This window comes from Elephantulus edwardii, unplaced genomic scaffold, assembly GCF_000299155.1.
Source record: "Elephantulus edwardii isolate Elephantulus edwardi_28Jun2011 unplaced genomic scaffold, EleEdw1.0 scaffold00340, whole genome shotgun sequence".
Lineage (NCBI taxonomy): Eukaryota > Metazoa > Chordata > Mammalia > Macroscelidea > Macroscelididae > Elephantulus > Elephantulus edwardii.
The window spans coordinates 524,245-534,245 of record NW_006400090.1 but is presented as its reverse complement, the minus strand read 5'-3'; the positions used below and the strand labels follow the sequence as shown (position 1 = coordinate 534,245).

The following is a 10,001-nucleotide window of genomic DNA, read 5'->3' as shown; positions in this document are numbered from 1 at the left end:
TCAAGTTGGGGGAAGAGCCAGCAGGCCAGAGCCAATGGGGAGAAGGCCCATATTTGCACACAGGGACCTGCAAATCCCTGGGGCCCTGACACCACTCCTTCACTCCTCCACTCCCCGAGCCCAGCCATAAAAAGCCGCAGGTGAGGGCCTCGCCATTTCTTCAGCTGATCACAGTTGTCAGGCTAGTGTCTCCTGTTTCCTCCACCTGCCTGGCCATGACTTCCTACTATCGACAGTCGTCTGCCACCTCGTCCTTCGGGGCCCTGGGCAGCGGCTTTGGGACGCGCGGTACCTTCCGTGCGCCCAGCATCCACGGGGGCTCCGGTGGCCGCGGGGTGTCCGTGTCATCCGCTCGCTTCGTGTCCTCATCCTCTGGGGGATACGGCGGTGGCTATGGGGGCGTCCTGGCCGCGCCCGACGGGCTGCTGGCAGGCAACGAGAAGTTCACCATGCAGAACCTCAACGACCGCCTGGCCTCCTACCTGGAGAAGGTGCGCGCCCTGGAGGAGGCCAACGGGGACCTGGAGGTGAAGATCCGCGACTGGTACCAGAAGCAGGGGCCCGGGCCCTCCCGGGACTACAGCCACTACTTCAAGATGATCGAGGACCTGCGGGAGCAGGTGGGCACCTGCCGGGACGGGCACCTGCCGTGGGGCGGCGGGGTGGCAGGCGGGCGGGCGGTGGCCAGGGAAACTCAGCCCTGCAGGCTGGGCGCGGGCGGGGGCGGGAAGGAGCCCGTTAGGACGTGGGAGGGATCGCGGGGCGGGGCAGGCGGGGGGGGGGCAGGGCGCGGTGGGGAGGTGCACGGCAGGACGGCGGGGCCACCGTGGGGAGGGGCGCGAAGTGCAGGGCTGGGTGGGCAGAGTAAGGGAGAAGGGGCGTCCATAGGAGGGACCGGGAAAGGCTGGAGAGAGGGGAGGAAGCAGGAGGGGGTCTGTGACGCCTAGGAAAGTGGGTGCAAGGGAGGAGGTAGGACGCGTCTGTGGGCTACCAAGTAGCTGAGGTCGTCAGAGGCGGTGGAGATGCGGGAGTTCGGTCCAGTCCACCTGGAGGCTGACTTGCCCCGGTTCATGAACTCCTCTCCTTTTCCGCTCCCAGCCCCTGTGTCCAGCCTTTGGAGTCTTTGGATTTCTGAGCTGTTTTCCATCACATGCAGGCTGACGTGCCTCCTGCCTGGTTCAGGGGACCATGCTGGGTCTCAGAGGTGTTCTGGGGAGGCCCCTGGGCAGGGAAGGGGTGGGATGTGGAAAGGAAGGATTTAGGCAGAAATCCCGCTTCTGATGGGGAGAATCAGGTAGGTGCAGCTGGCCTCTCTGACCTGCTGAGTGAGGAGTCCCAGGGGTCTGAGTCCCAGAATCCTGAGTCTTGTGAGACCATGGGTGGACTTGGTCGCCAACTACAGGGAAGAACTTGTAATGAATCAGGAGTCAATGGGACACTTACCAGTGTCTGATAATGCAGCTCCCCACAACTCCTAACTGGAGGTTTCCAGTGAGCCTCTCCATTTTAAGAGGCAGTAAATCACATGGGAAGAGATTGCCCGTCTTTCTCCTAAGGAGCAGCTGGTGGATTCGATCTACCAGACTTCGGGTTGATAGTGCAACTAAATATAGAATTTTATTTTATTTTTTGCTCACCTGCATTTATTCTTTCTCCTACACAAAATGGAAGCAAACATCCTTGGAACAATTTTTACTTGATGGTGGGCGATATCTTGTGATATTTTGTATTTCCTACTCCTTTTCTTTAAAAAGCTAATGCAGAAAAGAAATTCTCCCAACCTCCCCCCTCCCTGATCCTGATAACCTAAGTAATGAGTCATGATGGACTCATTGTAATCCAAATATCTGAGGACCCAAGTCAATGATAGTCTAGTTGATGATCCAAGTCAGAGAGAGTTGGAGTCAGTTTTCACCCTGACATTTTACTAGTAGGATGAATTTACACAATGCACCTTGAACTTCAGTTTCCTTTTCTTTAGGAGTATCCCCTCAGTTGGCAATGAAGTTTCATATTCTAAAAGATGAGGTGCAGAGTACCCAAGGCTGTGCTGTTGTTGTGGGGTGCTGTCAAGTTGGAACTGATCCACAGCTGACCCTCTGGCACGTTTTCAGAGGCAGAAAACCGCATGTGAGGAGATTGCTCATCCTTCTCCCACGGAGCTGATGGATTCAAACCATGTGCTTTTGAAATTGTGGGGCAGCTTCTTACAACTAGACCCTTCCTCTCCAGAGCTCCCTTAGGGTATAGGGGATGCTTAAAAAAAATAGAGGTTTTTTTTCCCCCCCTTTTTTCTTTTCTGTGAGGGCAGAGGGAGCTTTAAGGAGGGAGTGCTTCTCTTGTCTCTGTGGCCCCCCCCCCCCCATCTCTAGTGGCTGCTTCTCTTAAGGTCACAGAAGGACCGGGCACAGGCCTGGCAGACTCTCCTCAGGTTTTCCAGCCCTGTTGTATATATACCTCCCTCATGGCCAACCTCTGTCTCCCAAGCAGCATGTTCTCTGGGCTGGTTCCCAGCCATCCAGTAAGCAAGGTGATGGGCAGTAGAGGCTCTGGTGTCTAGGGAATGAGGGCGTATTCATTTGCTCGTCACCTCTGAGGAGAAGGTGAGTGGTCAATGTCTGCATACTGAACTGGTTCCAATCTCCTGCCTTCCAGATTCTTGGTGCCACCATTGAGAACTCCCGGGTTGTCCTTCAGATTGACAACGCCCGTCTGGCTGCTGATGACTTCCGGACCAAGTGAGTCAGTGCTGTGGGCTGCTGGGAGCCCAGAGCAGGGGGAGGGTCAACCCTAGGACTGTGTGGGCTCCGTGCAGTGGGAATCTGGACTCTACCTCATCCATCCCATTGGCCTGAAGAAAATCTTCACATGGATTCCTGGACTCTGGGGTGGTGGAGAAGCCCTGGAGGTAAACTAATGTAATGACCATTGTTCTCCTGAAAGGTTTGAGACAGAGCAGGCTCTGCGCATGAGCGTGGAGGCCGACATCAATGGCCTGCGTAGGGTGCTGGATGAGCTGACCCTGGCCAGAGCCGACCTGGAGATGCAGATCGAGAGCCTGAAGGAGGAGCTGGCTTTCCTCAAGAAGAACCACGAGGAGGTGAGTCTCAGGTGGCATCCTCCCATCTGGCCCCAGTTTCCAGCGCAAAGGACATTTTTCTCCTTTTCCTGGTTCCTCTCTGACCCTGGCCATACTCATTGCACACTCTGCATGGCTCCTGGGGTTTTGGCAGGGAATCCTGGTGACTCAGTTTCTCCCACAGGGCTGAATTCTAGCTCTGCATCTGAGAGTCCGTCCCATCTGGTCTGCAGTGAGCTGTGGGGAGGAAGGTAACTGGGCCCTGGCCCAGCATGCCCTGGGTCCTGACATGTCCAGATCTGCTGTCTTTTCAGGAAGTCAGTGTCCTGAGAGGCCAAGTAGGTGGCCAGGTGAGCGTGGAAGTGGATTCTGCACCAGGCAACGACCTAACCAAGATCCTGAATGATATGAGAAGCCAATATGAGGTCATGGCTGAGAAGAACCGGAAGGATGTTGAAGCCTGGTTTATCAGCCGGGTATGGAGGGAAAGCTGGCACCCTTTGGGGAGGGGGCAAGGAGAGAGAGGGCTTGGTGCCCGCAGCTACAGTTCCACAGGGGATGCTTATTTTTTCTTGCTCTCGTTGCAGACTGAGGAGCTGAACCGAGAGGTTGCAGGACACACTGAGCAGCTCGAAGTCAGCAAGACGGAGATCAAGGATCTGCAGCGAACCCTCCAGGGTCTGGAGATAGAGTTACAGTCGCAGCTGAGCATGGTATGTGCCCTGCCCCTCTGGGACCCGGGTAGGGGTCCGTGTCCTCACTGGGGACCAGGCTCTGCTGAGTCACAGCCCTTCTTCTCTTACCCTCAGAAAGTTGCTCTGGAAAACACACTGGCAGAGACAGAGGCCCGCTATGGGGCCCAGCTGGCACAGAAACAGGCGTTGATCAGCAGTATTGAGGCCCAGCTGAGCGACGTGCGTACTGACGCTGAGCGGCAGAATCAGGAGTACCAGCAGCTCATGAACATCAAGTCGCGGCTGGAGCAGGAGATCGCCACCTACCGCAGCCTGCTGGAGGGCCAGGACGCCCACTAACAACACCCAGGCTCCGGTGCTGGGCTTCTGCACTCCTGCAGAGGGGGGTCCCCTGGGTGTGGAAGGGAGGGACCTTAACCCTATCTCTCCCCAATAAAACTTTATGGCCCAAGGGAGGAGGGATGTTTGGTTTTGTGCCTATCAGTCCATGAGAAGGTGTCAGACTTTGAGTCTTTTTAGGTTTTATATGGCCCAAAGTTCACTCTACCCCAGAAAAAGGAAGAATACTCAACATTACTAGACCACACTCTTCCCAGCCCCTCTCTGTGATTCCCATTTCCATCAATCCATCTTTTTACCCTTTCCTGCTTTCTGAGCTTTATCCTTGGGCAAATATTGCCCTTTTGACCTTATATGGTTGGTTATTCTAAGGAGTGAATACCTCTCTGGTGTTCACGTTCACTTTATAGGTCTGGCTATTGTTTGGTTACAAGTTGAATCATAGGAGTGAATTTTATTCCACCTGTGAAGAGTGATTAAGGGATAGTTGTTAGTTGTTAGGTGTCATCAAGTTGAGTATGACACATAGTGATCCTATGAACAAAAGATCTGAACCCTGTTCTATCCTGTGCCATCCTCTATAAGGGATAGAGTTTTGAGAATTCCACTAGTATTTTTTGCTTGGTTCAGTAAACCAAACCCAACCTGATGTGATGGATTTGATATCAATTCACAACGACCCTCCACTGGGTTTCTGAGCATGTGAATCTTTAGGGGAGGAAACCACCCATCTTTCTTCAAGGGGAGTGGCTGGGGGGTTCAAACCACTAATCCGGTTAGCAACCAGACACCTTATGCATGAGGCCCAATTGTTGTAGTTTGTGGTTATGTGCCCTCGAGTCGTTTGCGACTCATAGTGACCTTATGTACAACAGCCCTAAACCCTGCTCTATCCTGTGCCAATCTCATTGCCTTTGACATACCCATCCCCATTACCCCAGTCACTAAATCAATCCACCTCATAGAGGGTCTTCCCCTCCTGCTGTCCCTCCACCCTGCCCAGCATGATGTCCCTCTCCAAAGACCTGTCTCTCCTTACAACATGTCCAAAGTATGTCAGGCGAAGCCCAGAATCCTTGCCTCCAAGGAGCAGCCTGGTTTAACCCTCTCTACGATGAATCTGTTTTCTTGACAGTCCATGGCACATTCAATACTCTTCTCCAGCACCACAGCTCAAAGGTGTCAATTCTCCTGTCCTCCCTAGTCATTGTCCAACTCTCTAATGCATAACAAGTGATTGCAAAAACCATGGCCTGTATCAGGTGCACCTTAGTCTCCAGAGAGACACCATTGCTCTTGAGTACTTTGGAGAGGTCACTAACAGCAGACTTTCCCATCGCAATATGTTTTTTTATTTCCTGGCTACTGGTGCCAAGAGTGTTGACCGTGGAGCCGAGCAAACTGAAGCTGTGAACAATCTCAATCTCTTCACCATCCATCCTGATGCTACTGATTGGTCCAGTGGTGAGAATTTTTGTCTTCTTGACATTGAGCCTCATTCCATATTGAAGGCTGCAGTCCTTGACCCTCTGCAGTAAGTGCATGAGGTCCTCCTCAGTTTCAGCGAGCAGGGTTGTGTCATCTGCATAACACAGATTGTTGATAGATCGTCCACCAATCCTAACGCCATGCTTCTCATAGAGCCCAGCTTCTTGGATAATCTGCTCTGCATACTTAGTTTGGTCATTTCTATGTTTTTTAACTTTAGTTTACTGTTTTTTGCCCATTCTCTCTGGGATCTTCTGTGATTCCCTTTTAGAGTGGTCAGCAGTGGTAGTGGGGCACCATCTAGTTCTTCTGGTCTCAGGGTTGTGGAGGTTGAGGTCCCCAAGGTTCATTAGTCCTTGATCTAATTGTTTCTACACATCTTTACTTTGTTCCCTCTGTTCCATACAGGGGAACAAAGCACAAATAATAGTTGCGTCTCAGATGAGTGCTCACAAATTATTAAGACCTTAGTTGCTACTCACCAGATAGTACATATGTAGAACATTGTAGACTATGTTAAGGCAATTGATCTGTTTTCCCAAGATCCTAGGGTCAGCAACTCATCCGTTCAGGGTGGTGGCTATGATGAAACGGTTCCATGACTGGCTCCTGTTGACTAAAGGAGCTTTCATTTCTCTAACCTGTTCCTTACATAGGAACCCTGCAATAAGTCTTGCTTCCTTTTTACAGATGGAAAAACAAACTCAGAAAGGTGAAGTGGTTGGTTGTATTTGTAACTAACAAGTGGCAAAGCTGGGATGTGTGTAGAATGAATTTATTGAATGTCTACTATGCACTAGAAGTCAAGAAAACAAGAGATATATTGCATTAGGCAATTCCACTGTCAGGAACATCTCTAAAATTATTGAAGAGCAACGATGTCAGCTTGAAACTAAGGTGCACTTGATTCAGGCTGTGGTCTTTTCGATCACCTGCCACATATCAGAGCAGGACAATGAACAAGGATGACAGAAGAAGAATTGATGCCTTTGAGTTATGGTGCTGGAGAAGAATGTTAAATATCCCATGGACTGTCAAAAGAATATCTTGGAGAAAGTGCAGCTGGGGTGCACCTTGGAGGCCAAGATGGTGAAGCTTCATCTCTCAAGACTATTCTTTGGAAAGGGACATCATGGTAAGAAAGATAGAGGGGTCATGGAGGAGAGGAAGACTCCCAGTGAGATAGATTGATACAATCACTTCAACAATGGGCTCTAGTTTGTCAGAGATGGTGAGGTTGACACAGGATAGAGCAGGGTTCAGGATTGTTGTTCATAGGGCCACTATGAGTGGTACTTGACTCCATGGGACCTAACCACAACCACGTGCCATATAGTTATAACAACTTTTAAAGGCAGTTAGTATGAGCTGCAGCTTACAGACCAGGAAACAGTCTCAGGGAGAAAGAGTAACAGCCACAGAATGAGTCCAGATGTCCTGCTTCTTAGCCACTGTCACCCCTGCCCAGATGATCTTCTAGGGTTGATACCACTAATGCCAATTTGCTGAGTACATGCCACTTTTGTTCTCTGTGAGAGATCAGGGCTGGGGCTCCCTGGGACCATCCCCCCCGCCATGGTTTTTTTCCACTTAGGAATTGGGGCTTTGGTTGGAGCCTAAGGAGTGGAGGCAGACTTGCTGCTCTGAGCAAGCTGGAGAGGGAGTCCCTGTCAGCGGCATGTGCGATGTGCAGGCACTAACGCATTTATCCACGGGGCAGCCCTCTGTAAGCCCCTGACGCCCACCAGCACATACCTGGGTCCATAGCCAGGAATGGGACCCAGCTGTGACCCGGACCTCCCACACAGACCCCAACTTAAGCTTGCCTAGGGCCTCCCTGGATCCACAAAGGAACACAAGTCCCAGCTTCCTGGTACGACTCTGCCCTTGGGTGGGTATGGTCCTGTCCTGCGGTTTACAGTTCAGCTGCCAAGTTCTGGGGCCAATGAAATGTAAATAGGAGCTCACAGGCAAGTCCCGCTTCCCCCCAGGCGGTTGGGTTGAGGCTGAGTCAGAGCTCTCTGGGAGTGCAGGTCATTCCTGTGAGGGAGGGGATAAGGGAGGGATGCCAGTGCCACTTCCTTGTCCCTCACAGGGGGCTGTTAAGGGTCTCCCCTCTGAGCTTGAATCTGTGCTGCTGTGTGTGCCCAGCAAAGCAGAGGAGGCCTGTGATCCTGTCACAAACATGCTCAGTCTCTCAGCGTTCATTCGGAATCACATGGTGAGGGTCAGATAGGAACTCATGATGCTAGAACCTGATCCTTCCTCTGTCTGCCAGCCCAGGGGTTCCTTCTTCCCACTGAGGAATTCTCACATCCCCTGTGCTAGCCTCCAGCACCTCAAGCCTCCCTTTCTCACCTAAGTTCCCAGAAAGCCCTAGGACTGCAGGCCCGAGTTCTGTCTACCACACCCTCAGCCTGGGACTGCTTGGAGGCACTTATCCCTTGCCCATGAAAGCCTCCCTTGTCCGTCGTCACAGCTGAACCCCTTTCTCCGTGACCTGAGGGCCCCCGGGATGTGGCTACAGGGCAGGGTCTGAGCCCACACAGGTGGGACAGATGACTGGTCACAGGTCTGGGTGTCAGGGATGAAACCTGCCTAGTGTGCACTGTAGAGTGAGGGTGGGGACACATTTCTGTCTTAGCCTAAAAGTCTGGGGAGACGAAGCTGGGGGCCCTTTGATCAAAGCCTGGCCCAGACCAGGGAGGCTGGCGTGGGTATTTCCCAGGCTGGTCATCATGATTACTTGGCAGTTTGCAAAGCGTTTCTTCTTGGTCATCTCCCTCCATCCCTGGGTATCAGGTTGGGTTGGACTTACGGTAATTTCTTTCATAGATTGAAACGCAAACTACATAGCTAATGAATGAGAAAGGTGGAATTTGAGGGTAAATTTCTACAACTCAGGCCATAGACTCTAAATCTAGGGCCTCTCCTCAGGGAGTGGAGGGGTCTGAGGGAGAATGTTTACCACCATGGTGCAACAGTTAAACATTTGGCTGCTGAATGAAGGATTGCCAGTGATTTGAACCCATGTAGTGGCTCTGTGGAAGAAAGACTTGATTGCTTCTCTGAGGATTAGAGAACTTATAGGGACGTGCTGCTCTTTCACGTGGTTGTTGTTTATTGTTTATTGCTGTCGAGTCGAGCACGACTCATAGTGACTCTACGAACAAAAGACCGAATGCTTTTTCACAACTGTTGTCAACTCACCAATTTCATAGAGTTTCCAGAGGCATGTGGTTTAGGAAGTGGATGCCTCTCCTGCTTCCCAACCTGTTTTACAACTGGGAGCTCCACCAAACACTGTCCACATTGGGAAGCCATTCTGGTATTCTTTCACATGGGGCTGCTGTGAATTGGAAATCACCTGATGACACCTAATAAATACCACTACCTTCCCTCTCACATTGCACGGAATGCTCACACGGTCTCCTAGCTGGAGTTGGTTTTTCAGGGCCCAGTTTTAAGTCAGGAACCAGGCTCAGAGAGGTTGAGTCACAACCCAAGGTGGAACCCAGTCCTCTTTGCACTGGACTGTACTACCGTATCTCGAAGAGGGAAGACCCAGTGCCAGAGACAGGCTGTCTGACTGCAGCGGGCATGGGACAGAAACTGGCATGGGATCCTGGTTGAAATTTTCAGGGCAGGGCCTGGGGCGGCAGCTTGGGCCAGGGCCAAACCACCCGCCATGGCTGCCTGGTGCTAATGAGCAAGTCTAAGGCTCCACCCAGACCTTGAGCTCAAGACCTTGGTTTGGATGAGAAGTGAAAAATTGCAACTGGGGCTGTGAGGTGACAGCTTCTGTGTCCCTGTGTGGGTCCTGAGTGTAGGGAGGCCACATGAAGGGGTGGCTGAAGGACAGTCAAGGTACAGAGGAGGGACTGGCCAGAATCCAGCTCTTCTTAACCCAGGGGTGGTGGCGAGTAATTGCCCATGTTAATTGCTGGGGCCGTAATGTCTGCATAGGTTTTAATGAGCTCTGGCAGATTCTAAGCTTGATTATTTTTCTTTCGGAGCAAAAGACAATAGCCTTCCACCCAGGAACACAATACGGCTCTGTCTGGGCCCCACACTGCAGAGCCCACAACCAAAAGATGAATGAGGAGGGGCCCACTCCTCCCAGCCACTGCAGCGTACACCTGCACCCCTTACCTCCAGCTCACACACAGGAATCTGGGGGCTGTGAAGTGACCCTCTATTTCTGCCTTATCTTCAGCTGAAAGCTCTCTGAGTCCTACTGCTGTATCTTTGATGCTGTGCCACTTTGCACCAATCACATCACCTCTCTGAACCCCCTCCTTTTGCAAGAAGGAAAGGAATATCTTCTGGTTCTTGTGGATTAGAGGAGACCATGGACTCACGAAAGCTTCGTAAACTACCAAATGGAAGCCAGGAACTAC

The 10,001-nt window shown here is 51.8% G+C and overlaps 1 protein-coding gene across 1 annotated transcript; it reads left to right on the top strand.

The window, feature by feature from the left end:
• The first annotated feature begins 207 nt into the window (after window positions 1-207).
• KRT19 (keratin 19) lies at window positions 208-4,113 on the top strand. Its single transcript, XM_006901633.1, has 6 exons — window positions 208-620; window positions 2,656-2,738; window positions 2,944-3,100; window positions 3,394-3,555; window positions 3,667-3,792; window positions 3,889-4,113. The coding sequence occupies exons 1-6, from the start codon at window positions 216-218 to the stop codon at window positions 4,111-4,113; spliced, it is 1,158 nt and encodes a 385-aa protein (XP_006901695.1). The 5' UTR covers window positions 208-215.
• Window positions 4,114-10,001: the final 5,888 nt, after the last annotated feature.

What these genes read in the sequence shown, in the direction of transcription:
- KRT19 (XM_006901633.1), top strand. Translation starts at nt 216, where the DNA reads ATGACTTCCTACTATCGACAGTCGTCTGCCACCTCGTCCTTCGGGGCC. An exon ending in TCGAGGACCTGCGGGAGCAG is followed by an intron (nt 621 to 2,655) that starts GTGGGCACCTGC and finishes CCTGCCTTCCAG; the next exon opens with ATTCTTGGTGCCACCATTGA. An exon ending in GCTGATGACTTCCGGACCAA is followed by an intron (nt 2,739 to 2,943) that starts GTGAGTCAGTGC and finishes TTCTCCTGAAAG; the next exon opens with GTTTGAGACAGAGCAGGCTC.